General features: G+C 51.0%; 3 protein-coding genes across 7 annotated transcripts; 1 reads left to right on the top strand and 2 right to left on the bottom strand.

Annotated features, from left to right (window-relative positions):
* Nucleotides 1–5,126, top strand: ELOVL1 (ELOVL fatty acid elongase 1). Of its 2 annotated transcripts, XM_036845463.1 has the most exons (9): nucleotides 64–152; nucleotides 897–987; nucleotides 2,694–2,753; nucleotides 2,941–3,131; nucleotides 3,309–3,389; nucleotides 3,513–3,569; nucleotides 3,659–3,764; nucleotides 3,848–3,984; nucleotides 4,161–5,126. In XM_036845463.1, the coding sequence occupies exons 3-9, from the start codon at nucleotides 2,708–2,710 to the stop codon at nucleotides 4,380–4,382; spliced, it is 840 nt and encodes a 279-aa protein (XP_036701358.1). In that variant the 5' UTR covers nucleotides 64–152; nucleotides 897–987; nucleotides 2,694–2,707; the 3' UTR covers nucleotides 4,383–5,126. The 2 variants fall into 2 exon arrangements, with proteins under 2 accessions (XP_036701351.1, XP_036701358.1); XM_036845456.1 differs by lacking the exon at nucleotides 897–987 and having other exon boundaries at nucleotides 1–152; nucleotides 4,161–4,893.
* CDC20 (cell division cycle 20) lies at nucleotides 5,061–14,857 on the bottom strand. Of its 4 annotated transcripts, none has more exons than XM_036845443.1 (11): nucleotides 14,800–14,857; nucleotides 8,695–8,883; nucleotides 8,434–8,582; nucleotides 8,250–8,346; nucleotides 7,939–8,067; nucleotides 7,642–7,838; nucleotides 7,428–7,522; nucleotides 7,050–7,278; nucleotides 6,738–6,863; nucleotides 5,693–5,810; nucleotides 5,061–5,316 (listed from the first exon to the last, which is right to left on the bottom strand). In XM_036845443.1, the coding sequence occupies exons 2-11, from the start codon at nucleotides 8,873–8,875 to the stop codon at nucleotides 5,138–5,140; spliced, it is 1,500 nt and encodes a 499-aa protein (XP_036701338.1). In that variant the 5' UTR covers nucleotides 8,876–8,883; nucleotides 14,800–14,857; the 3' UTR covers nucleotides 5,061–5,137. The 4 variants fall into 4 exon arrangements, with proteins under 4 accessions (XP_036701338.1, XP_036701328.1, XP_036701312.1 ...); XM_036845433.1 differs by having other exon boundaries at nucleotides 8,695–8,904; nucleotides 14,800–14,814; XM_036845417.1 differs by lacking the exon at nucleotides 14,800–14,857 and adding an exon at nucleotides 9,041–11,064 and having other exon boundaries at nucleotides 8,695–8,904.
* On the bottom strand, nucleotides 11,672–27,389 carry MPL (MPL proto-oncogene, thrombopoietin receptor). The gene is made up of 12 exons (XM_036845402.1): nucleotides 27,311–27,389; nucleotides 27,025–27,157; nucleotides 26,507–26,685; nucleotides 25,696–25,994; nucleotides 25,133–25,295; nucleotides 24,750–24,876; nucleotides 19,711–19,892; nucleotides 19,406–19,548; nucleotides 17,257–17,416; nucleotides 16,966–17,062; nucleotides 14,800–14,887; nucleotides 11,672–14,585 (listed from the first exon to the last, which is right to left on the bottom strand). Exons 1-12 carry the CDS (start codon nucleotides 27,387–27,389, stop codon nucleotides 14,298–14,300), a joined length of 1,938 nt encoding a protein of 645 aa, XP_036701297.1. The 3' UTR covers nucleotides 11,672–14,297.

Here is a 27,389-nt window from a genome sequence, read left to right as displayed (position 1 = left end):
GCGGGCGCCCCCCACCAGGCCCGCCCCCTCCCCCTCTGGTGACAGAAAGTCGGCCCAGCAGATGAGGAAGTGGCAGGCAGCCTGGCCCTGGGGACACCTCTCCGGCCCTGCTCCTTCCGAGCCCTCCACGACTGCCCGCCTGGCCCCCACTGGTGAGTCGGGACCTCCCACGGCGGGCTTGCCACGTGCTCAGGCCCCTGACCCGCTGGGCCGCCCGGCCTGCCCTGCCCTGCCCTGCCCTGCCCAGGCTGTGGGCGAGGCCGTTCCTGGGGAGGGTGGGTGGGAGGTCCCAGCTCTCCGGGGCTGGGCCTCCCCAGCAGCCTCCCTCCCGCCGGGCCCCCATTTGCTTGAACCTGGGCCTTCCTCTACCACCTCCTTCTCTTGCCCCTCTCCCCCTCTTACTCCTTCCTCCCCTTGGCGCCCTTGTGCACCGCCACCGCCCCCTTCCTTTGCCTGTCTGCCTTTCCCTTCCATCCATCTGAAAGGAAGGAAGGACCAGACTGAGTTCCCCCACTGGGGACACACCCAGATTCTGCTCAAACTTGGGGAGAGGTCCTTCCAGAAGCCTCGAGCCACCCCTGACCTCCAGGGTGCATGCGTGTGTAGGCTGGGGGGAGGTGAACTTGGAGATGGTGGCTGAGAGAGCCTGGGAGATAACAAGCTGGCAAGCTCACATGGGTCGGGGAGGAACTGTGTGTTAGAGCACGTGCCTCTGGGTAGGCCCTACCCCAGAATAAGCAGCCAACAAAAGTCTGATTGTGAATGAATGAATGAATGAATGAATCAATGAAGAATGGTGACTGCCATCCGTGAAAAGAGAGCTGTGGGTGTGCCTGACCCAGGACAGGTATATGTCTGCACACAGTGTGGGTGATGTTGGGTTCGTTCACCTGCAGGTGGGCTGTGTGAGTTTTTGTATGTGACCACATTCATCTGAGACTCAGACGTGTGAGGAAACCTGCGTTTGAGCACAAGCACTTGCACATGGTAATGCGGGTCCTGTGAAGGAGTGTGTGTGAGTGGGTGTGTTTGCCAGTGTGAACGTAGTTAGGAGCAGGCCTGAGTGTTAGAGACCATGCATGTCAAAGTCCATGAAGACTTGTCCGGGTGGTCAGAGTGTCAGAGGAGGGCACTTGCAGCCTGCAGGAGCCAGGTGGGCTCTGCGTGCACGTGTGTGCTATAGCCACTGGCGAGTTGTCGTTGGTGGCGGGGAGCTGTGACAGGGGCTGTGTGTATGGGAGGACTTGGAGCCTGACCTTGGTGGAGCAGTTGTGGGTCGGCAAGGAAGTTGGGGGAGCGTCTGTGACATGTGTGTGTGAGGGGCGCGTGTGCAGCCTCCGTAGCTGTGTCAGAAGGTGTGTTCTTCACTTAGTACCTGCACAGGTGCTTCTCTGGGTAGAGGGAACCTGGCCGACCAGAGTGCAGGCAGCTCGCAGAGCATCTCCTGTCCTGGCTGTTGGGGGAACGTCTTGCTCCTCCAGGACTGCCTCGAGTCCCAGGCTGTCCTCCGCCTGGGCCAAGGCTTTTGTGTCCCTGTGAGCCCTCCCCCGACATGCCTTCAGGCTCTGAGGGGAAGAGGGCCTAGCCCATTACGACCCCCTCCTTGAGGGAGGGCAAGATTCCTGAGACCTCCCCCACTCCCCACCTCCTCACATGCCACTCCCTGCCCCTCCCTGGGAGAGAAGGGTGATGGTACCCATTCTGAAGTAGGACAAACTGAGAATCTATGCCTAATTTAGGAGGGGATGCTGGGTGTGGGTTTTCAGCAGTTCTCTTTGGGCCAAGGCTAGGCCTGGGGCTGGCGTCCTGGGAGGTTTCTAGCCAAAACCTAGAAGCTTAGCTCATCTGACTGGTCTGGGGTGGGTGGGTGGTGAGTCCTGGGCTTTACTTGGCTTTCTCAATCCTGGTGGGTCCCCCAGGTACTGACCTGTGGCCTGGACCCACCCTCCACCCCATGTGCAGTACAGCGGGGTGGGCAGAGGGCGGGGCTGCTGCCAGATCTAGTCAGACAGGTGGAGCCGCCAGGGCAGGAGTCTCAAAGAGCCAGGCTCCTGGAGAGGGAGGGTGAGAGGAGAGCGCTGGAGACGAGAGGAGAGGCTGGAGGTGAGAGCCAAGGAGGGCAGAGGAGAGCCTGAGGGGGTGACTCAGCAGGGGAGAGGACAGGAGGGACCATCCCGCGAGATGTGCATCCTGAAATGGGGCAGGAGAAGTTGAAGGGGGGGATCCCTGGAGAGAAGGAAGACCCAGGGCTGGGGAGGTGAGGGACTGGCGAGGAAGGGAGAGGAGGTTCGTCTGGAGATGAGTCCCCTGTTGGTAGGAGGGAAGACTCTCTGGAAAGAGACCAGACATTGAGAGTCCTCTTGTGGAAGAAGGTAGGGGAGGTCAGGAAGTGAAAATCTCTGGAGAGGAGCAGAGCGTGAGGAGGGGCGAGGAAGGTGTGGAGAGGAAGGGCGGAGGAGCCCTTCCCAGGCAGGCAGGGTATGCGGGAAGCAGACCCCGCCCCCCACCCCCAGCGGCCTCCTCCTCACCCTAGTCCCCAGCAATTCCTTCCTCTCACTGCTCTGTCCTTTCTGCAGTGAGCTGCTGGGGTTGTCCCGTCTGGTCTGTGTCCTGTCTGTGGGTCAGGGGTGGAATTGGGGGGTGGGGGGAGCACAGTCGGCCCTGTCTGACACCCATCCTCCCTACCTCGCCAGAGTCCTTAGCCAGGATGGAGGCTGTTGTGAACTTGTACCAGGAGATGATGAAGCATGCAGGTGAGATGCTGTCCTCCAACCCTTTCTCCCTCCCACCCTGGGATCCCTGGATCTAGGGCTGTCTCCTAATGGTGGAGAGTCCCTTCAAATCCCTTGACCCTTTGTGACCTGATCTCATGTCTGCACACCTGGTGGGGACCCTTTGGACTCTGTGACCCTTCCTGACTCCTTTGACCCTTATTCACAGATCCCCGGATCCAGGGCTACCCTCTGATGGGGTCCCCCCTGCTAATGACCTCTATCCTCCTGACCTACGTGTACTTCGTTCTTTCACTTGGGCCTCGCGTCATGGCCAATCGGAAGCCCTTCCAGCTCCGCAGCTTCATGGTTGTCTACAACTTCTCACTGGTGGCATTTTCCCTCTACATCGTCTATGAGGTGGGGCCCCAGGATGCCTAGGCTTTAATTCCTGCCGGCAGGATAAGGGGCAGGCCCTAGGGCCAGAGCATGGCATCTCCTTTCCAGAGAGGCTCAGCTCTATTTCTCCGTCTAGAGAACAGAAGAGATTTGGGGGAGGGAGGGAAGTCTGGCGGTCTAATCCACACCCCTTCATAGTTCCTGATGTCTGGCTGGCTGAGTACCTACACCTGGCGCTGCGACCCAGTGGACTTTTCCAGCAACCCGGAGGCACTGAGGGTAAGTGGGGACGGAGGCCAGGTCCTTAGCAACCTGGGGATAGGAGCAGTTTGGACGTGCCCTGTGCTCATGAGCCAGTTTAGAGGCTCTTGGCGGTCCTAAGGCTGCCCTGACTTCTTACAGATGGTTCGGGTGGCCTGGCTCTTCCTGTTCTCCAAGTTCATTGAGCTGATGGACACGGTGAGTAGTTACATGAGATTCGAGAACTTGTGGGGAGAAAGGAGTGAGAGGCCCTGCCTCTGAGACCCCTTACCCCACTCTTCTCTCAGGTGATCTTTATTCTCCGCAAGAAAGATGGACAGGTGACCTTCCTACATGTCTTCCACCACTCAGTGCTTCCCTGGAGCTGGTGGTGGGGGATAAAATTTGCCCCAGGTGAGTGGTGAAGACCACTGGGGGAGGAGGGACGGGCACTGGGGACCAGAGGCCCAACTCAGGTCCTGATTGTCCATGCACAGGAGGAATGGGCTCTTTCCACGCCATGATCAACTCCTCTGTGCACGTCGTCATGTACCTGTACTATGGATTGTCTGCCCTTGGCCCTGTGGCTCAGCCCTACCTTTGGTGGAAAAAGCACATGACAGCTGTCCAGCTGGTGAGGGGCCTAAGCCTGACCTACAACCGTCCCCTCAACATTCTGGTCTGGATCCTACCTTTAGCCAGCTTACTTCACCTTTGACCCCAGCCCTCCCTGCTCGGCATTCTGTTTCTCTACCCCCTTTCCCTCCAGTCCTCTCACTGTGCCCTTTGACCCTTGCCTTTCTGTCCTAGATCCAGTTTGTCCTGGTCTCGCTGCACATCTCCCAGTACTACTTCATGCCCAGCTGTAACTACCAGTATCCAATCATCATCCACCTCATCTGGATGTACGGCACCATCTTCTTCTTGCTCTTCTCCAATTTCTGGTATCAGTCTTACACCAAAGGCAAGCGGCTGCCCCGTGTACTTCAGCAAAATGGAGTTCCAGGTACTGCCAAAGTCAAGGCTAACTGAGAAACATGGCCTAGCTAGGCGCCCACCTAAGTGCCTCAGGACTGCACCTCTGGCAGCATCTGTCATTGTCCTCCCCAGCTACACCTGTGACCAGGGCTTATGTGGTCAGGACTGAGCAGGGTACAGGCCCTCTGCTCCCCACAGCTGGTACACAGGGACCACTGCTTCCATTCCTCTTCTCCTGGCCAGCCCCAGGGACATGGCCTCGTTGCCCTCTGCCATTCCAGAGCCAGGGGCCGAAAGGGCTGGACACTTATTTCCCCCTCCCTGCCTTACACGTGGGAGAGGAGCACTCAGGGCTGGCCCCCACCAGGGTCTTGTGGCCTTTTTCCTCACACTGAAGAGGTCAGCAATAATCTGTCACTGTGGACCCAGGCTCCCTCCTTCTCCAGCCCACACTGAAGTAGGAGCTTCTTGGCCAAAGGTCAGGGTGGTGGGGGCCTGGGAATACAGCCTGTGGAGGCTGCTCACTCCTTATGTCTTCATTAAAAGTGACAGAGGAAACCGCTGAGGCTGTGTGTGTACATGTGTGAATGGAGGAGGTGGGTACAAAGCCTGCCAGCCTGTCTGTAAACAGGAGGGATGGTCAAGGTGCCCACAGGACGGATGTTTCTAGCTCTCTGATCACAGTAGAGAGGAGCCCCTGGGAAGGCTGCTGGGACAGAGGTCATGCCAGGAGAAGAGGGAGACGTGACTTTATTAGAAAAGTAAAAAAAAAAAAAAAAAAAGCACAAAAAACTGAGATTAGTTGGTCCTTAACGGATGCCTTGGTGGATGAGGCTGCTTTTGGCTGCACTGGCCTTCTCCCGCTCCCGCCGCCGGGCAGGGTCCAACTCAAAGCAGCGCCACAGCCGCAGGGTCTCATCTGCTGCTGCTGATGCCACTGTAGCCCCATCCGGGCTCATGGTCAGACTAAGGACCCGGGCTGTGTGACCTGGGGCATGAGGAGGGAAAAAGTGAGAGCAGTACAAATGAAGGTAGATACCTATAGCCTTCCAATTTTGAGAGCTTGTTTATAACAGTCTGAGGTAATTAACAATTCACACACTATACTATAAAGTTCATCCTTTTAAAGTGTACAGTTCATTGGTTCCTAGTATATTCACAGAGTTGTGCAACCATCACAACAATAATTCCAGAATTTTTCCATCACTCCATAAAGAAAGTAACTCCTCATTACCCTCTCCCCTCAGCCTCTAGCAACCATTGATCTGTTTTCTCCCTCTGCATTTGCCTCTTCTGGACATTTCATATAAATAGTCATACAATACGTGCCCTTTTGTTTCTGGCTTCTGTCACTTAGCACCTACCTTTCAGCTCAGCCACCTTGGCCATGGTTGGGTACTTCCAAATAACCAGCTGGTTCTGGGCAAAGCCATGGCCTGAGATGAGCTCCTTGTAGTGGGGAGACCAGAGGATGGAGCACACCTGTGGAGAGGGAGTGGCATGGGCATGACGTACGTAGGGCCAACACTACTCAAATCAGAACCAAGTCCACCGTGGTGTTAGCCACCCTACCAGGTGCTACGGACTCACACTTGAATGACTGTAGTCCTTACAAAAGCCTTTTGAGAGTTATAACTGTTATTCACTTTACAGATCAGGAATCAAGCAGGAGGAAGTTCAGCGAGTTGCCTAAGATCACATGCAAGTTAAGTTAGTAGGAGGCAGAGCCAGAATTTGAACCTGAGCCCAAGGTTAGAATGAAGGCTGCATGTGCTGGGCAGGGGGCTGGCAAGAGAGGAAGCTGCAGTGCTTGCAGGGAGACACACCAGCAAGGGCCTCAAATATCATTCTAAAGCATTTGGATTATATACTGTAGGTGATAGGGAGCCCTTGCAGGGTTTAAAGAGGACAGAAACAGACCACCCAGACCAGTGCAGAGGACAGACTGGAAGAGATATGAAAAGACCAGTGCTGTGAGCCTCCACTGGGGAGAAGGATGAGGCCAAGGGGAGGGGACATGTGTAAATGATATTCTGAGGTAAAACTGAGACGTCTTGGTGACTAGGTGGGGAGGATGAAAGATTCTAGGTTTTTCAGATTTCTGAGTGGTGTCCCTCACAACAACATAGGATGAGGAGGAACACATTTCAGGGAGGCAAGGGGAAGTGACAAGTTTAATTTGGGACATATTAGGGTGGTGCCACCTATAGCACATGGGGTTAGAGACAAGCTCTCTGTGGACTGTTGGAAATGTGGGTCTGGAGCTCATGAGTGAGAGCTGAGTTAGAAGTTTGGAAACCATCAGAGTATAGCATCAGTGAAGCCACTGGAGGGGACGTGGTTGCCCAGGAAGGCTATATAGAATTAAGAACGCATCTGGGAGTGAGAGGCTGGAATAAGGAAGACTACCTGGGAATGGGCATCCACAGCACTCAGACAGGCCCCAGAGCAGACGTTCCAGATACGAATGTGTCGATCACTTGTGCCCCCTCCAGTTGCCAGGACGTTGGGCTGCCAGGGACACCAAGCTACAGCCTAGGTGGGATAAAAAGTTGGGGTCAGCAGGTACTAGAGCTAGACACAGACCTATAGGGCTCACAGATTAACCCAGTCCAATGCCACCATCCCATGTCCCCAGAGGTTCTGAGTGAGAGTCTGCAGAAGCCCAGCCCAGCCCAGCCCAGCCCAGCCCAGCCCAGCCCAGCCCAGCCCCACTCTCACCTTGACAGCCCCTTGATGCTGGGTGAATGTCTGCAGAGGAACCCAGCCACCTTCTCCAGGAGCACTAGGCCACACGTTGACCAAGTTATCGTTGCCGCCACTGGCTAAATGTCGTCCATCTGGGGCCCAGCGCAGCCCACACACTTCCTGGCTGTGGCCACTCAATGTGGCCACATGGTGTTCTGCTACCCGAACATCATGGTGGTGGATGTGGCCAGAGCGAGAGCCACTGCAGGAGGGGAGAAGGGAATCAGGTCCTGTAGCAGTGCCAAACGCCACCAGCAGGCCAGAGCTGCTTCAGTTCAGAGGTGTACAATCCGGGGAGAGGGGGCCAAAATCATAGACTGATTTTGTAACAGACTAGCAAAAACCACTAACCTGGACAGGATATAGCTATTCCAACAGAGGGAGCCCACTCGGGCAGAATGACTGGTCATGTTTCGAAGCCGTTTCTGCTGTTGCACATCCCATAGCTACAGAGAGAGAAGACCATGAAGATCAGGACTTGGCATTAACATCCTCCTGCTGGGCAAGACCCCTGGGGTCTTGTTCTGGGGGAACAATAGAGCTGCAGCACAGGGACAAGTCTCACCTGCACCTCAGCACTGCTGGTGCCCACAGCCAGGTAGTTGCCCTCTTTGATCCAGGCCACAGAAGATATATAGTCCCCAGGCTGCTCCAATTGCAGCAGCTGCAGGATGTCACCAGAGCTAGCACTCCACAAGTACACACTGTTGTCCAAAGCCACAGCCAGTACATTCCCAGAGCTCCAATCCACAAGGTTCAGGTCTGCCAGAGGGGGAAGGGAAAAGCATGAGCTTTCTAGTTTGCCTGGTCCCTTTCTCTCCCTTTTTCTCCATCCACCGGACAGGGAGAAGGCTGCACTTACAGTAGTCATTCCGGATTTCAGGGGCGTCCAGGATCCGGTCTGGCAGAGAAGGAATGTAACGGCAGGTCTTCCTGCTGGAGCTGGGCGTGGCCTTCTGGCTATAGAGTACTTTCAGTCTGTTCTGGTAACCTGTGGCAACGGAGTGGGTCTAGACACTGGGAGAATTGACACCTCCCCCTGCCCCTAACCAGGAAGGCCAGATAAGCACCTTCCCTCCCCTCAGTCTTAGGTGGGAAGAGCCATCTCATCTATCCCGAGCGCTGGGGATGGAATGACACCTCCCTCCAAGAGCTGAAAACTTCAGGTCTTACCCTCTGGGGCATTTTGTGGTTTTCCACTGAGCCTAAGGATCTTGGCTTCCTCCACATCAAAACCGTTCAGGTTCAAAGCCCATGCTTTCTGATGTTCCTGGCACATAAGGGTGGTGGTGAGGTGGTGGTATCATCCAGATTATACGGATCGGTTTCCTGCCTTAAGCCCCCCTGGGACACATACCTTCTTGGTGGGCGTCTGACTGTCTTCGGGCTGGTTCTCCTTGCTCAGGAGGAAGCTAGCGACCTCCATCTGGGAAGCACTGCGATGGGGGATATAGCGGTCACCGCCAGGTTTGCTGGGAGTGGTCTGAATCTTGGAGCTGGATTTGCCTGGGGCAGGGAGAGGGAAGCCAGACTGTCACAACAGGCTCCCATGGGAGCAGTCGTGAAGGCTGTTCTCAGCCCTTCCCTCCCTGCCCGCGTCCCGCCGCACCCCACTGACCGGGAGTTCGGCCCGGGGTCCTGCCGGCGCTGTGGGATCGGTTGGCTGCCCGCATAGGCGAGGGGGCCGGCCCCGCGGCTTCCTTCGCCTTGCGCTGCCAGCGCGCAGGGGGTGCATTGGGGATGGGTGTATCCAGCTGCAGCAGCGAGTGCAGGTCACTCTCGAACACGAACTGGGCCATGGGAGTGTCTGGAGGGAGAGGGCTGCCCGCTGAGCCCCGGAGGAAGAAAGGCGACCGTGCTCTGGGACGGCCGACCACACAGGGCCACCCCGGCCGCAGCCCCTCCCAGCCCAGCACCCCCGGCCGCGGCCTCACCCCGGTTCGCTCGGCCCACCCGCCTCTCACCGTCAGCTCAAAGCAGGCTCGGATCCCAGACCGACCTTAGCGGTGCGGATTTACGCTTCTTAAACTCTCCGCTCCGAGCACTCATTGGCTCCTTCAAAACCCAACTGTCGCAACCGTCGCCCTTGCCCATTGGCCTCCACGGCGCAGGGGGCGGGTCTTCCGGGGCAAGTCGCAGATCTCACGGGAGTCCAGCAGTGGAGCGGGATTTGAAGGGTGGGAGAGAGGCAAAGGCAGGTCCTGCCCCACCAGGTGTCGGAAAGCGGGGCTGGGCGGGGCTGGGCGGGGCTGGGCGGGGCGCGTCGCGTCTGGGGGCGGGGCCTGAGCTGCGTGCATTCCCAGGTCGCTTCCATTCATTCCTCAGCCTCCCCGCACCCGCCCTTCACGCTTAACTCTGCTTGTGGATCGTGTTTATGATACAAAGTGCAGGACTCAGCTAAAGCACTTGACCCTGTTTAGAGAAGGTTACAGGCAGCGGGCGGGGAGGCGGGGGCAGGAGTTGATTGAGCAGCTTAGAAGCAGAAAGAAGGCTGGAGCGTCCACTGTTAGCTTAGTGCCTGCGGAAACACTGCTAGGAAGGAAGTAGCTCATTTGTTTGTTTTTAAAAACTGTTTTGTTTGTTGTTGTTTTACAAGCAAGGAAAATGAGGCTGAAAGAGGGGTGAATTCCTTATGGTCAAGAAAAAAGATCAGGATTCAGAATTCGGATCTGCCTATCTGGGAGATAAGATTGGACTGCCCTGTGAGGGAAACAGGGGCTCACCCCCATGGGGCTTTAGAGATGTCAGGAATTTTAGAGATCTGCTAGTCTAATCTGCACATGGTGCACCCTCCCCATCCCAGCAACATACCCATATTTTACAGGTGAAGAAACCGCGGCCCAAGAAAGGATTTGCCCGAGGTCCCATGTTGTTAGGGGTCCAGGCCTGACTCCCATTCAATCCGTGCTCTAATAATGACTTCAATGAATTGTATGATATGCTTAGAGGTGAAGCAGCAATAATAAAAATAATCATGGGTACCATTTACTGGCCATCTGCTAACTGCGGTGTTTAAACAGTTTACATACATTACTGAGTTTAATCCTTAATCCCATAAAGCAGATGCTTTATTCCCTTTTTACAAAAAAAGAAACCTGGTCAGGGAAAGGTTTGAAACTTGCCCAAAGGCACACAGGCCATAATAATTAGTGGAGCCAAACTATCTAACTAACCTCAGCAATCTAACCATATGCTACACTGCCCCAGAGAGAGGATAGAAAAAAATCGCGTTTTCAGTCTTTAGCCTAAGATCAACTCTGATGATGACAGAGAAAATTTGGGGGCCCTTAACCCAAATGATAGTTATTATTTTTAATTTTGAAGCATTCATGCTGTCTCTTTCCAATTACTTTGGAAAACAAGGAGTTAGTTAGATGTCCTGGAGTTGGAAATGGGGAGTCCCTTAACCCCAGAGGACATAGAAAGGTCAGGCTGGTCAGGGCCTTAAATGTTAAGCTAAGGAATTTGGACTTTATCTGCCAGGCATTGTGGAGTCAGTGAGAGTTTCCGTGCAGGTAAGGGCCAAACAAAACATTTCTGAGGGCAGAACATAGCCAGCAATTTGCAGCTTCTGGTGTAAGGGTCACTGTAGAGGAAAAGAACAACAGGGTAAATGAGAGTACAACTTCAGGGAATTTGAACATTTAAAAATAAAGGAATGAAAGAAGCCAGTGGAGATTATAACTGACATGGACCTTGAAGTTGGAGGGATTCTAATATGATACAAAATGGTCAAATAGAGTGATGACAGAAAAGGTCAGAGTTGGCTATTGGGAAACAAATCTTCAGTGACCTTGGAGAGAAAGGGATCAGGCGAGGCGGTGCTTGGGTTCCGTTTGGAAGGGGTTGCAGAAAGAGGGGTGGGGAGAATGTGGAGGCAGCAAGCATGGGCTACTTGTATAAGAAATTTGGGAATGAAAAAGAGGGCAGTGCATGGGAGCTGGAGGGAATGCCAGCATCAAGATGCCTATGCATCTTTGAAGGTGAAGAGCCAGAGGAGATGGAAGAGGGTAGAACAAGCACCTTGCCCAGGAAGAAAGGGGATAGAAAACACAGGGAGCTTTTTCAGTCTAGGGGAGAAAGATCAATTCCTCTTAGGCTGGAGGGAAGGAGAACAAGGCTTTAGAGATAGATAATTAGAGGCTGAGGAGCTGCTTATATTGGGGAACTCCCACCGGAAGGACCTGAATGTAGGGAAGCAGAGGGCATGGAGGGAATAAAATATAGGTGATATTCAGGGGGTGGAACAGCCCAGTTGGGATAAAAATAAAGATAACCCTGTAGGGACTACCCTGGTGGCTCAGTGGTTAAGAATCCGCCTGCCAATGCAGGGGACACGGGTTCGATCCTTGGTCCGGGAAGATCCCACATGCCCGCGGAGCAACTAAGCCCGTGTACCACAACTACTGAGCCTGCACTCTAGAGCCCGCGAGCCACAACTACTGAGCCCGCGTGCCACATCTACTGAAGCCCACGCGCCTACAGCCTGTGCTCCGCAATAAGAGCCCAGGCACGCACTGCAACGAAGAGTAGCTCCTGCTCGCCGCAACTAGAGAAAGCCCGCACACAGCAATGAAGACCCAACGCAGCCAAAAATAAATTTAAAATTAATTTTTAAAAAAAGATAACCCTGTAAACACTATTTACTATATGCATGGCATTGTGTTAACACCGTTAATCCTCACACAGGGAAATAGTAGAAGAGAACGAGATCAGTTCTGAAGAGTCAAGCTAAAGATTTAGAGGTAAGGAGTGAGCAAGGAGTGAGATGAACAGGAAGATCAATCTGGAGGCAACATACAGGTTGGATTTAGGGAGAGAGACTGGAGGCAGAGATATTAGGTAGAGGCTGTAGTAATAGCTCAGTGGAGATGGAGAAGAGGAGGCCGAATTTAGTAAGTAAAAGGGGTCAGGACATGACGGCTGAATCGGTGTAAAGGTGAGAGGTTTAGTGGTTTGGATCTCAATCCTAGTTTTGAGTCCCTAGGAGTAGAGCTGGAGCCTTGAACGTGGCTTGGGGAAGGAATTATGGAAAGTGAGTATACCAGATGTCATCCATTTGTCCCATCCAGGTCCACTCTTCATCCTCTACTCTGCCGTGTGCCCTGTGAGGCTGACTCATATGGCCTGCGTCAATGGATTCCCTTGGGCTCTGGTTTCTGTTTGTATTCCACCAATGGGAGGATGTTATGGGTTAAATTGTGTCTCTCCCCCCCAAAATTTATACGTTGCATACTTAAGCCCCAGTACTTCAGAGTGTGACCTTACTTGGAAATAGGGTCACTCCAGGTATAATTAGTTAAGTTGAGGTCATTTGGTTGGGCCCTAATCCAGTATGACTGGTGTCCTTGTAAAATGGAAAAGTTTGGACACAGACACACACAGGGAGAACACAATGTGAAGATGAAAGCAGAGATGGAGGTGATGCTTCTACAAGCCAAACACTGAAGATTGCCAGGAAACCCCCAGAAGCTAGGGGAGAGGCATGGAACAGATTCTTCCTCACAGCTCTCAGAAGCAACCAACCCTGCTGACACCTTGAATTTCTAGCTTCCAGAACTAAGAGATAAAAAACGTCTGTTGTTTAAGCCACCAAGTTCGCGGTACTTTGTTAGGGCAGATGCAGGAGATCAGGAGATCAGAGAGTGAGGGTTGGGGGAAGAGGAGAGCAGACATGAGCTTTTTGTTCCCCTGGCTCCGTCCCCGCCATATCCCCACAGGTTGGCTGTAGCTCTCTGCCACAGCTCCTGCCAGGCGGCCCTCTCTGTAGCTACTCTCTCCCTGTCTCATAACTACTCTCTCCCATTACCCCTTGATGCCCAGGGTGGGGTGCGGTGGGTACCAGCTCCCAACTGTTGTTAGCCCCGGGGTACTGCACTATTCCTTGATGGTTTTCCTAAATCCTGCCTCATCTTTATAAATATGCCCTTTATTAAACTCTCATCCAGATACCCAGATTGAGTGTGTCATCTATTTCTGCCAAGACCCTGACTGACACACTGGGTATATTCGGAGTCAGCAAAAAATACTGTTTGTTTGAGAATTTGAAAGGGTCAGGGGAATCCATAATCAGAATGGCCTAAGCACATTTACTGCTGCATATGAATGGCAGAGAGGATGAGAGGCATGGGGTTAAGGCCGCATTGTCCAGAAAGATTTCCTTCATTTAGAAAACATTTATTGAAGGCCTACTACCATGCACCAAGCACTACTCCAGGTGCTGGGGGGTGGGGGTTGGAGGGAAGACAAATAAATCACAGCCCTTGCCCTCAAGGAGCTCACAATCTAGTAACAAAAGACAGACATGTAAACGGTTACTTGCATAAACCATTACAGGTGCTGTTAGAAGTCTGGGCTGCAGATAAGAACTTTGGAATGGTCAGCATATAGGAAAGGCAATGAGAGCGGATGGGATTGGTGACTGTTAAGAATGGACTCTTGAGGGACTGCAGTAATTAAGGAGTGGAAGAGATTCCAGGATAAGATTAGGAAGGAATAATTACCATAGTTTAGACATATCAAACACTTACTATGTCCTAGTTACTGTGCTTTACTTAGATTATCTCACTAAATGCTCTTTACAACTCTATGGGGTTCTGTTATTATCCCTGTTTTATAGATGAGAAAATTAAGGCTCAAAGGCCTTAAGTTATTTGCTCAAGCCCATACAGCTAGCAAGTGGGAAAGACAGGAATTGAACCCAGCTCTGACTCCAGAGCTTATGCTGTAAACTATTGGTATACTCAGAGAGGCCCGAGCAGAGCCAGGAGAGATGGTGATGTATGCAAGCCATGGAGGAGAGAATTTAAAGGAGAAATGAGTAGCCACCATGACAAATGACAACAGAGAGATCAAATGGATTGAGAATTAACAAAATCTGATTGGATCTTGTGATGAGAAAAATTTGAGGTGAGTTTTGCCTGAGTAGTTTCATTAGCAGAGTGGTAGTAGGGGAATGAATTGAAGTAGTCTGAGGAGTAAATGGGAGTCAGGAAGTGGAGACTCCTTTTCAAGGAGTTTGGCATTAAAGAGGAGACAGAAAGGAGGTGAAATTTAGAGGAGCTAAGTCAAATGAGCTTTGTCCTGGATTTATGTCAGCAGCACTACTGAAAGATCAGTGTTATGAAGCCCAGCTAGGAGGGTAGACAACCGGGAAGGACGTGAGGTCTGAGATGGTTGTGTTGTTGGGATGCGGTGGGTAGGGAAGTTCAGAAGGAAGGACTAGAGGGTTTGGATCTGTCCAGGGTACTGGGCGCGAGGGGCCTGCCAGCAGCTGAGTGGTAAGTAGGAATGGTTGGCGATGTGAGTGGTGCAGTAGGACGCTGTCTCAGCCATGCGTGGGCACACAGACAGGGGCATGGTCCCCAGGCAAGAAGGCTGCAATCCTCGGTAGTCCATCTGGGCCTGGGAGGAACATAGGGGCAAGGGAGTCTTCTCTGAGGACCTAGGTAGAATTTCAAGGAGGCTGGGTTCCACTTCCTCACAGGTATCTGAAACTGCAGCCTTGGGCTGGGAGAGATGGGGGAGGGGGTGAAGGGGTCTGGATTAGAGCAGGTCCTGTAGGAGCAGGACCTGGATTGTGTAGAAAGGAGGGTTCGGTTGGCGGTAGGACCCAGGGGTGGTATGCTGGTGGGCAAGGGCCTTGGAAAAGCTGTGTGGTAGGGCAAGGATCCAGCTCCACACAGGGCTGGTGGTGGGTGGTGGAGAGCAGGGGTGCACTCACCGGACTCAGGGCTGCAGTATCCCTAAGGTACTGGCCTAGGACTCGGTGCAGGTCTGGAAGTGAGGGCCACAGGGCATGCCTCAGGCTCCTTGAGGAGAAGGAAGAGAAGGAGACTGAGTTGTGGGAGTGAGTTAGGAGGGGAGCCCTGAGGGGGGGCCGTGGGGGGAGGCAGTGAGGTGGGGGAGCAAGCTTGGAGAGGTAAGAGTGTAGTCAAGGCAGTAAAGTAAGGTAGTGGAGCAAAGGTGAAAAGGAAACCTCTGGTGGCGGAGGGAACTCAGTAGTGCGGAGGTTCAAAAAAGGGATTTGAGTGTCCTCAAACACTCCTGCCTCAGGGCCTTTGCACTTCCTGTTCTCTCTGCCTGGAACACTTGATTTGTTCCCTCACTTCATTTAGGTTTCTGCTCAGACGTCATCCTGACAGAGAGGGCTTCCCTGACTGCCCTAAAACAGAACCACCTCCCTTCCCCATCACTCTCTGTCTCCTGCTCTGCTTATTTTTCTTTATAGCACTTGACTTATTGTGTATTTATTAGATCCTTATATATATCACATATACGAGAATGTAAACTCCATGAGAGCAAAGAGTTTGTCTATTTGCTCATTCTTGTAGCTCCAGGGTGTAGAACAGTGTCTGGCCCATAATAGGTTCTCAAGAAATTAGTTGAATGAATGAATGGAGAGAACCAATGGGGCTTTTATTAAGTTACTGGGGAAGGTGGTCTCTCCAGGAAGAACGTGGATGAAGGTATGTTGGGGGAACCTCCAATTCCTTAGGCTCATATTTCCACATGGAGGGACTTTAGCTGAACGACATTTCAGGCCTCTTCTGTGACCTCACTCGTATCTCTCCAGGGAAGAAGGAGTGATGTATCTGGTAAATTGGGGAAAAGGAACTGAGTACGCCTGGTTCAGCAGCACCACCTCCCTCTTCTCTCCCAAATTTTTTGTTGGATCTGGCTACTTGCATAGAGGCTGCATTGCAGTCTGCTCATACATATGAGTGGATTAAAAGCTCAAAGACATGTTCAAGGAGAGATGCGAGCACAGAAGAGGGGCATCTAATCTAGCCTAGGGCCATCTAAAGAGGCCACCTGCAGGAGGTGCCTTCTGAGCTGAGTCTTCAAGAATCGAGAGATGTTACCAACTGAAGGACTGAGGTGGTATGGATTCTGTCCTTTATGTTTATAACTTCCAATGCCATTTCTCCTCAGCCATAGTCTCCCCACATAAACAAATCATTCATTAATAACATTTATTTAAGTGTGTGCTATTTAGCAGGCCCTGTGCTGTAGATTTAAGGATGACCAAGTAAGGCATAGGGAAGACATATAAAGAAGTGAATGCAGTAAAATGCTTCTGGTACTACGGAAGAAGTCTGTATTGGGGCACAAAGAAAGTAGCCAATAGGGGAAGGTCATGAAAGGTTTCCTAGGAGTCAGGGAAGAAAGTTATTTATAGATAAATGGGTATTAGTCATCCAGGGAGGATATTCCTGGCAGACAGGACATTATGTGCAAAGGCACTGAGAAGTAAAATCTCTTGACTTGTGGAGGAAATCACCAACAGTCTGGCAAGGCTGATGCACAGGGTGGGAGGGTGGAAATCCTGGCAGGGGCCAGATTTTGCACAGCCTTCCTTGTCATTCTAGAGTCTGGACTTTATCCTGGGGAGCTAATAATGTGACTTAAGGAGGCGGAGTGACAAGTTCATGTGTGCATTTTTAGAAAGATTATTCTGGTGGCTGCGTGAGGCTAGATTGGAGGGAGAAGGGGCTCCGTTTTGGTGAGTCGGGTAGTGCCTGTACGGCTAGAAAAAGAGGGCTATTGTTTGAGCGAGCTTTAGGAGGTGGAATGACCGGACCAGACTGGATAAGGGCGAGGGTGGCGCCTAAGTGTTCCGGCTTGGGTGACAGGGGGACAGTAGCCTTGTTACTGAGATGGAGTCAGAAGGTGGGGCTGTTTGGGGTGTCCCGTATAGTGGGCATGTTAGAGTGTAAGGAGGCAGTGCGACTCCCGGGGAAGACGCGCTGGGAGCAGCTGACGCCACAGGTGTGGATGTGGGATTGTCCGGAGAGCGGGTGACATAGAGTGACGCGGGGATGCTTCTTTAGAGGCCGCTGGCCTCGCCCGGACCACGGCCCCGTCTCCCGCCTGACCCGAGCGGTACCTGTAGTACGCAGGAAACTGCCACCTCAGCAGCAGCAGGCCCAGGAGGGCGCTGACGCCCAGCACCAGGAGCAGAGCGGTCACCAAGAAGATCCAGGCTAACGGACAAAAGCAGTCAGATCTCGGGGGGGCCGCGCCTGGCCGGAGCCCCGCCCCCAGGTCCACCAGGCCCCACCCCTCGCCGCCCCGGGGCGCCGGGTAAGTCCGCTCAGCCGCGGCCCCGCCCCTCGCTGAGCCGGCGCCCCTCCGCTCGCGCAGCCGCTGACCGCCTTCGCTCTGGCTCGGCCCTCACCCGTCTCGGAGGTGGTTTCCACCCTCACTGGGTCGGACCAGGCGCTCCAGGGTCCATGGAAGGTGGGGCCGTGGAGCCTGGCGCGCAGCTGTACACGGTAGCGGGAGCGCGGGCGCAGCTCCAAGGTCTCTCCCTGGGCCCCGAGAGGCGGCTCCAGCACCTGCGCAGAGGAGAAGCGAGCGGGTGGTCAGGCTCCGGGTCCGGGTGGGCCGGCGTCGGGGCCTCTAGAACTCGGCATCTGTTTGACCGAAATCCTACCGCATTGAGTCCCCGGGGATTTCCCCCAGAGAGCCTCGCTGGCAGAAAACGCTCATCCCAGCGGAAGCTGGCTGGAAAGAACACCAGGACAGAGAGCCTCGCCCTGCCTGCGGCCTCGCCCTGCCTGGTGCGGTACACCCCCGACACACAGACTCATGTACACAGAGTACTAATCCTGACACATATACATACGATAAACCGACAGAGATCTGGTACACACACAGTGACCAGGCACGCACCAGACCAGGTCGGGCGATGGAAACCCCGGACACGCTCAGATACTCGGAGCCACGTGGACCAGGCCACAAATAACATCCTCTAAGTAGAGGATGCCAGCACTGTGCTAGGTGCTGGGGTTACGAGGAGAGATTCCAAGCATAGGGAACAAGAATCGTGTGCACAGGCAGGGAGACATTATTAACTTGATCAGTTAGCAAACATTTATGAACTGCTTATGATATGCCACGCATTGGCATAGGCTAGGCACTGGGGAAAAAGATAAATGAAACATGGTCTCACATGTCTTAAGGGTAAGACACCCACACAAGTAAATAGTTACAAGAAGTAATTAGTGCAATAATAATGATATAAGTAAGGTACCACGGGAGCACCAAGAAGAGTGTAATGCTGCCTGAGTTGCTTGATTGGAGGTTACAGAGTGTTCTGTGTACTAAGAGCGTGCATGGGCCGGCTGGATGGTCAAAGGTGAGGTTAAGCCAGTGGTAGTAGGGACATGAGACCTATTAGTACAATAAACTCAACTAATTTGTTGATAAATAGAGGGAAGGGAAAAGGGAGAAGAGTCAAAGATAATTCCAGGCTCAGGTAACTGGGTAAGTGTTGGTGCCACTGTCAGAGACAAGGAACAGGAGAGGTAAGTCTGAGGAAGAAATGGTGTATGGTTCTATTTTATTAGTTCAACAACAGTCAGAAGTTATGAGTGGTAATGTCAGAGTAGTGGTTTCCTTGGAGGGTGTGCGTATGTGACCTGTGGGCATGAGACACTTCTGGGGTGCTAGAAGTAATCTCTGTCTTGACCTGGGTAATGGTTACATGGCTGTATACACATGTACAAATTAATCAGTGGTATATTTAAGATTTGTGTTACTTTATGTAACTTATACCTCAGTAAAAAAGTAAAATAAGTTTGGGGAAGAAGATGAGTTCAGTTTTGGATATACTGAGTCTGAAATGCCCTGGAGGCTTTTAGATAGAGCTGTCTGGTAAGAAGTTGTATATATATGTGGTGAATGAGAATAAAAGTAAAGAAAGAAACTAATATTTAATGTATATTGAGCGCCTTCTATCTGCCAGGCAGTATGCTAAATATTTATATATTTAATTTTTACTGTAACTCTGGAAAGTACATAGCTTTATCCCCATTTCACCGATGAGGAAACTGAGACTTCAAAAATTTAAGTAATTCACCTATGGTATAGAAGTTCCTTTCCATGTGGGTGTTGGAATGATAAGTTTGGGATGGTTAATGTATAGTCATTGAAACCACAGAGTTGAAGCACTCACTTAGGGAGAACATATATATTTATTTAGAGGAGAAAGGAGTCTAGGATGGGACTGTTGGAAGCACAACTTATTAAGGAAGTGTGGAAAGGAGGAGCCAGGAAAGAGTGAGGAGGTTCAGTCAGAGAGGTGGTACGAGAATCAGGAGAGACTGATATCCCAAAAGCAAAGGAAGGAGAAAATTTTAAATAGGAGCAGTCAGCAGTGTCAGATGCCAAAGAGAGATTAAGACACCAGTTGAATCAGATAAAACATAGATAAACAAGCTCAGACATGAATACACAGACACCTTCACTCCTGATAACAGATACAGTGAAACTCAGGGATACCCTGATTATGAGGTCTGGGGGCATTTGTTCCTTGACTGTACCTTCCAGTCCTGATGGCCTTCTCCTGTGTATCGGAGCTGATAGCAGGTCTCTTGTGCTGCCCAGGGTGATGGATGCTGCCATTCCAGTTCCAGCTGCCCGCTGGAGACCTCCCTCCAGTGTAAGTTTGGAGTGGGGATGAGCACTACAGGGACGTCAGCAGGGACTGGCCTAAGCCCTTCTGTGCATGAGACATCATGTCACCAGGGCCACGGGTCAGAAGTATCAGAGTTGGTGATCCTGGGCATGGGGTCAGACACGGTAGAGGTGGGAACTATGTGGGAGGAGAAGGGGAGAAAGTTCTTACCAGCCTGATGGATCCAGAAAGGGGAGCCCAGGTAGCTGTGAATGGCACCCTGGGCTGTGGTCACCTCCACAAGGATGTGAATAACACTGTCATTTCGTGACTTGAAGTGGCAGCGAGAGAACTGGGAGGGCTGTGATCCTGGATTTTTCTCCTCCTCTTCACACTTCTCCCAGACGGGGTCCCTACGAATCAGTCCCATAGAGTCACTGAATCAGGCCTGCCTCAGAGACTAATTCTGATATCCCCCATCCCACAGGGGACTGGATTATAATCTAACTTGTTCTTTGGATAGGCCTCCAGGGCTTTCTCTCCCGTGTCATAATGTTTTGTTTTCTGAGGTTTGTTTTGGTGTCCAGCCTCTTCTTAAGAAAAGAGCTAGATGAGATAGGAAAACAGCATGGGCTATAGAGTTCAGGTCTTGGCTTATTGGTGTATAACTCTGGGCAAATTATTTGATTTAGCTCTGCCTCAGTTTCCTCATTTGTGAAATGGGTTAATAATGCCTACTTTGAATGGTATTATTTCAGAGATTAAAGAGCTTTCATCTTTCTGGAGGAAAACATGTTTTTAACCTGTTCTCATTAGGCGGCCCTCTTAGTCACCTCTAAACGTTATTTTACTAATAGATTATTATGACAGCCTCCTAACTGGCTTTTCTGCCTCCATTTCTGCCACTCCCTTCAATTTACTCTCCACACAGCAACCAGATCCTAAATGTTGATCTGATAATGTCCAAAATATATGACAAATCTGTCCATTTATTTTGATCTTTACCCCTGCTGCATTAGATGAAACCATTATCTGTTGCCTGGATTAAGGCACATTTCTAACTGGTGATCCTGCTTCCACTCTTACTTCTTTTTAATTGCACAAGGAAACATCTTTTTGAAATGTAAATCATATCATGTCACTTTTTTGCTTAAAATCCTTCAGTGGCTCCCCATCCCCCTTGGAATAAAATCCAAACTCCTTACCAGAGCCTATAGGACTCCATACGGTTGAGTTCCTCCCTACCTCCCCATTCTCATCTCCTACAATTCTCACACCAGTTTACCACCCTTCATGCACACAGATCTTCTCTTTGTGCAGCAGATATACCAGATGAACTGTCTTTGCAGCTCACCTTGCCCTGGGTTGCCCTGCCTCTAGATCTCACGTGACTCACTTCTTCTTGCCACTTGGGTCTCAGCTCACCTGTCACCTCCTTGGCAAGGCTTTCTCCGACCACTCAGTTGAAATTAGCACCTCTCCCCTACCCTCCCACTTAGTCTCTATCATATAACCTTATTCCTTTATTTCTTTACTTGTTTCTCACCCCCTCTTCCCTTCTCCCAACTAAAATGTAAGCCCCAACAATGCCGGAAGCTTTTCTGTTTTGTCACTCTATCCCCAGTGCCTGGTACATAGTCACCTTCAATAATTGTTTATTGAACAAATAAATCCTGTCTCCTTCCTGATTATAACCCCTAAATGACTAGCTATTACTAAAATTATTTATCATTTTATATATTTTTATGTTTACTAATTTATTCAACAAATAATTGATACTACGTGCCAGGCACTGTAATAGGCCCTATGACTACACAGAGGAATAATTTTCAAGGACCTGTCATTTCAATGGGAAAGGTAGAAAAACAAACAGATGGTATTTTTCTGTGATGTGCACGGGCTGGCTTGGGAATATCAAGGAGGATCATCTAACCCAGATGGGGAGGGTCAGAGGATAGTTCCCGTGCAAGGCAGTGCTTAGACTGAGTCCTGGACTATAAATAGGACAGGCAGAGGGGACAAACAGACATCCCAGGCACATGCTTGTACACAGATAAGAGATATGGTACTCTGGGGGAAATTCTAAGTGGTGCAGAATGCTTTTAGCATAGAGGGTCTGGTGGGGAGTGGTAAATGTGAGCAGACCAAGGTCATGGATGGCCTTATTGCCTTTCTGAGGAGCTTAAACTTAATCTTGCAGTAATGATGGAGACATTTAAAGATTTTAAACAGGAATTGTCATCATTAGCTTTGTACTTTAGGAAAGTCACTCTAACTGCGGTTTGTAAGAGAGGATTTGTGAAGGTGGACCAGAAGCAGAGAAATTTATTAGGACAATGTTATGTATTTTACATGCAAAGTTACGAGGATCTGAAAGTAGGGTTGTGGTAGTTGGGGTAGAGGGAAATCGATGGATTCAAGGGATACTGTAGAGGTAGAAATGACAAGCGTTTCTGATTGGATATGGAGGGTGTAGAAATGGCAGAAGTTCAGGGTGGAAAACTGAGCTGATAGCAGGATGGACCAGAAGAGGAGGAGCAGGTTTTGGCAGGGAATATGTGAATTCAGTTTTGCCACCTTTTAATCCATTCATGGCCCCTCCATACTATGGAAATCTGTGCAGTTATTAAAAAGAATGAGTTACATCTTTTTGTAATGATCTCCAAGACATATTTTTAAGTAAAAAAGTAAGTTACTGGGGCTTCCCTGGTGGCGCAGTGGTTGAGAATCTGCCTGCTAATGCAGGGGACAAGGGTTCGAGCCCTGGTCTGGGAAGATCCCACGTGCCGTGGAGCAACTAGGCCCGTGAGCCACAACTGCTGAGCCTGCGCGTCTGGAGCCTGTGCTCCGCAACAAGAGAGGCCGCGATAGTGAGAGTCCCGCGCACCGCGATGAAGAGTGGCCCCTGCTTGCCACAACTAGAGAAAGCCCTCGCACAGAAACGAAGACCCAACACAGCCAAAAATAAAATAAAAATAAAATAATTATAAAAAAACAAAAAAAGTAAGTTATTAAATCATACATATAATGCGATCCAATTTATATTGAAAACTGAATATTGTGTATAGACATATGTAAATGCATATAAAAACTGGAAGAATACATTAAAACTGTTAATAGTGGGGTTTTTTTTCATTATTCATTCATTCAACAATTTTTTTTCACTGAGCATCTACTGTGTTCCAGGCACCGTGTTAGTTGAGAACATATTGGTGAGTAAAAGCAGACACTGACTTTGCCCTCATGGATCATGTATAGTCAAGATCAGCCTTTCTCAACTGGAGCTCTGAGACAGAATTTTGTTATCAATCAAATAACCATGGGACTTCCCTGATGGCGCAGTGGTTAAGAATCTGCCTGCCAATGCAGGGGACACGTGTTCGATCCCTGGTCCAGGAAGATCACACATGCAGTGGAGTAACTAAGCCCATGTGCCACAACTGCTGAGCCTGAGCTCTAGAGCCCATGAGCCACAACTACTGAGCCCACGTACCACAACTACTGAAGCCCGCGCGCCTAGAGCCCATGCTCTGCAGCAAGAGAAGCCACCGCAATGAGAAGCCCTCGTACTGCAACAAAGAGTAGCCCCCGCTCACTGCAACTAGAGAAAGCCTGCGCACAGCAACGAAGACCCAATGCAGCCAAAAAAAAAAAAAAATTATGTGAGGTACAAATGTAAAATTGTAACTATGATAAGTATTTAAGAAGGAGAGGTATGTGGTACAACAAGGATGTATAATAGTGCCATTGGACCTAAGGAGGAAGGTCAGGGGAGGGCTCCCTGAGGAGGTGACATTTGAGTTGAGATCTGAAGGATAAAGGTTAAGTAAAGATAGGAGAGTTGGGTAAACAGCATGTGCAAAGATCCAGAGGCAGGAGGGATCATGGCAGGTAGGGGGGAACCAAAATAGACCAGTACTGGAGCACAGAGCACAAAAGGCAGCATAGTATAAGATGAAACTGAAGGCATTGATAGGGGCTGAGCCTTTTAGAACTTTATATGGTCGCAGTAGTATTCTTTTCTTTGTCCTAAGATCAATGGAAGCTATGAATCTTGGAAGAGTTTTAAGCAGAGGATGTTGTATTTATTTTTTCACTTTTATTTATTTATTTTTAAAGATTTTTTTTTTGATGTGGACCGTTTTAAAAGTCTGTATTGAATTTGTTACAATACTGCTTCTGTTTTATGTTTTGTTTTTTTTGGCTGCGAGACATGTGGGATCTTAGCTCCCCAACCAGGGATCGAACCTGCGCCCCCTACATTGGAAGGTGAAGTCTTAACCACTGGACCGCCAGGGAAGTCCCTATTTTTTGCACTTTAAAAAACTCACTCCAGGGCTTCCCTGGTGGCGCAGTGGTTGAGAGTCTGCCTGCTAATGCAGGGGACACGGGTTCGAGCCCTGGTCTGGGAGGATCCCACATGCCGCGGAGCAACTGGGCCCGTGAGCCACAACTGCTGAGCCTGCGCGTCTGGAGCCTGTGCCCCGCAACGGGAGGGGCCGCGATAGTGAGAGGCCCGTGCACCGCGATGAAGAGTGGTCCCTGCACCATGATGAAGAGTGGCCCCCGCTTGCCGCAACTAGAGAAAGCCCTCACACGAAACGAAGACCCAACGCAGCTATAAATAAAAAAAAACAAAAACAAAAAAAAACTCACTCCAGCTCCTGTGTGGAGAATGTTTTGGAGGATCCAAGAAGTGATCAGTTAATAAGTCTTCTCAATAGCCTAGGTGAGAGATGATGATGGCTTGTACTAGGATGATGGCAGTGAAGAACAAAAGTGGACAGATTCTAGAGATGTTTAATAGGAAAAATCAGTAAGACTTGGTTATATACTCGATATGAAGGAAGTGACAGATCAGTGAGGTGTTTGATGGAAATTCTTGAAGGCCAGGTGAAGTTTTGATTGGATCTGATAGATAGTGAAAAGCTGCAGTACACATTTGAGTAGGGAAAGGCCATGCAAAGTTTGAGTTTAACAATAGTCAGTCTGTCAGCAGCATGGGGGGTAAATCGGAGGTAGATGAGAATGTAGGCTGTTGGAATGGTCCAGGTGACATGATTAAAGCTGCATGAAACCAAGGCATTCCCAGCGAGTATGAAGAGAGGTTGAGAAGATACAATACCCATTGGAGGATGAGAGCATGGAGGCTGTTTGGTTCGGCGGACAAGGGAGGGGAGTGAAGAGGACCAAGACAATCTCTCCCTTCTTTCTGCAAGGTTGTGCTTCTCTCCCATGACATCAAGCTCAATCAGCAGTTTACTTCTCACCTGTTTCTGGGGCAGCACCATGCCCTGCTGTGGTAGAAGAAGCCTTGGGAGCTAGCATGGTCCTGTTGCTGCCACTGACAGGTAACATTCTTCAGGTCCAAGGTAAAGCATTGCAGTCCAATTTCCACTGGGGTCAGAGAAGGAAGTCCCATCAGAGCCCACGTGCGCCTGCTCTATAGGGTATCCAGATCATCTTTACACACATAACTTGGAACATTTACTCCTATTCTTTCTTCTCTCCCTGAACATAGTTCATTCTGTCCAGTGGCAAGTTTGAGGTCATCAGGAAGGACCATGGTTCCCAGAGCTTCCATATCCAGCCCAGGCCTCTCTAGAGATCTTTTCTATCTCCTCCCCATCTCCCCATACCTTTGTTGACTCACCTGCATCCCCAGGCAGGTCGACGGTCACAGGGAGGGACCAAGATCCCCAGGAGCCACGGAGGGAGACCCCATCAGGTTGGCTGCGTAGCTGGAGCCAGTAGGAGTTACCAGGCTGGAGCCCTGAGATGAGGCAGCTTCCACCCTTCACTGTCAGAGATGGAGCCTTGGGAGAAGAATGCCAGCCTCAGAATGTAGGTCTGCCTCTCAGCCAAGAGAGCCTCCACCTCTTATATTTGAAGCCCCACAACATGCCTGTGGAGAGACACTCAGTTCTTCACTGGATAGATATGCACACAGACTGGGAGCCAGGTCAGTGGGTTTCAGGTGGAGTTCAGGGATTTTTAGGGAAATCCCCATTAACTTGGAGGCCTGAAGCTCTCAGTTTTGTTGGCATGAATGACCCAAAGTGGGAGATCCCTAAATAGACATGGCTCCTAATCAGAGCCTATATTAACTCTCTAAGGACCAACTCCATCTGGAATCCCCAAAGTATGGCCTATCCTTTCTTGGGGGCAAAACTGTGGGTAGGAGATAGGAGGTAGAGCAGAAGAAGGCCGGGATACTTCTCTAGTTGTGGAGGTCTGCTCCGGTACATCCTGTTGGGGCATCATGGGCTGAGCACATGCAGACTGGTCCAGAGCCGGGGCTAGGTTTGGTCTCCGCAGAGCTGGGCAGCAGGTTTCTGTGGACAGCAGCAGTTTGACTGTGGGACCAGTGGAGTTCCTTGGATCCTTAGGGCCATAGCAGAGTTCATGCCTCAGAAATTCACTGATTTCGGGAGCTGGGGCCTCCCAGCTGATCTGAAGTTCCCCTGGCTGACTCCCTCCCATGGCCTTGATGAGGCTGGGGGGAGCTGGCAGGCCTGAGGGTGAGACAGGGCACATCAGAACTCTTTGGGGGCCACAGTCTACAGCTCAACCCATGGACTGTGGAGAGGGGATACTGGAGGCTGGATTGAGGGCAGCCCCTGGGGCAGGGCAGGGAGGCTCCTCATCCTGTTCTCCTGTCCTTGGAAGAACAGTGACCTCACTGCAGGTGTGTCAGGCTCAGTGATCCTCAAGGGCAGGGACCTCCCTTCATCTGTGCACCCTTGTCACCTAGCACAGCGCCTGGCACATGGTAGGTATTCTGTAACTGACGAGTGAGTGAGTCGATGATTAGGTTAATGATGGGAAAGTCAGGGTGTCTCTGGTGTGAAATGAAGTCTAGCTCTGAGGCTAAGAGGAATGAGAAGGGGCTCTTGAGGTGCCTCTGGGGGTCTCGTAGTGGGGGGACATCCACATCGTCTTGAAAGAGCACAGCTCAGTCTAATTCTAGGAGCTGGCCTGAGGGCAGCAAACAGGGGGGCCAGGATGACCGGAGGATGGTCCGTACCCACACTATCCACAGAGAGCACCCGCTGGGTCAGATTCTGGTTCAGAAACACGTTCTTCACCCAGAGGTGCAGTTGAGAGAAGAGGCGAACTTCATCCTGGGCTGGAAACTGGCACACGTACCGGGTTCCAAAGGGCAGCACACGCTGGGAACTCAGGGGGCAGGCACGGGGCTTCTCCCTGTGGGCACAGGAGAAGTCCATCCTACCTACACAGCCACCTGTTCAGCCCTGAGGACCCGGGTCTGGGCCCAAACCCAACTTCTATTTCCAATACTGCCATTTTTCTTCTCAGTGCCTGGGTGGGATTAGGGGTTACGTAGGGGTGTGAGCTGGGTATATCCAAAGCACATCTGTTCATTAGGTGGCTACTTAGGGCATGTACTTGGAGTAGTCCTCTGATAGGGCCAAAGGCAGGGAAGCTACTGGAATGGGGCTCAGCTGCGGTATGTACAGGACAGATACAGGGGAGTGGTATATACATGATACATATATATGATATATATGATGCAGCACATACCCTTGGTAGGCATACAGCAGCTGATATATTTCACTGGGCGCTGCTTCTTCCTCATCCCAGAAGCAAGTGAGGTCCTCAAATGTTCGGGAGAAACAGTTCAGGGCCTCTGAGTCCGAGGCCAGCAAGGAGGCATCTGAGGAATAGCTGGTGAGTTGGGCTCTGGGTCCTCCCTGGTATGTTTGTGGGCAAGAGTCGGGGACCAATGGGAGCCTCCTATTTTGCACATCCCCCTCCCAGGGCTCCCTCTTCCTGGGTATAGGTGATCTCCACCCTCCACATACCTCACCTTGGCTGGTGACTTGTGCCAGGTTTTGGGGGGCCGGGAGGAGGCAGGAGATGACCACCAAGAGGGCCCAGGAGGGCAT

This window comes from Balaenoptera musculus, chromosome 1 (genome assembly GCF_009873245.2).
Source record: "Balaenoptera musculus isolate JJ_BM4_2016_0621 chromosome 1, mBalMus1.pri.v3, whole genome shotgun sequence".
In the NCBI taxonomy this organism is placed as follows: domain Eukaryota; kingdom Metazoa; phylum Chordata; class Mammalia; order Artiodactyla; family Balaenopteridae; genus Balaenoptera; species Balaenoptera musculus.
This window is presented reverse-complemented; position numbering and strand designations above follow the sequence as displayed.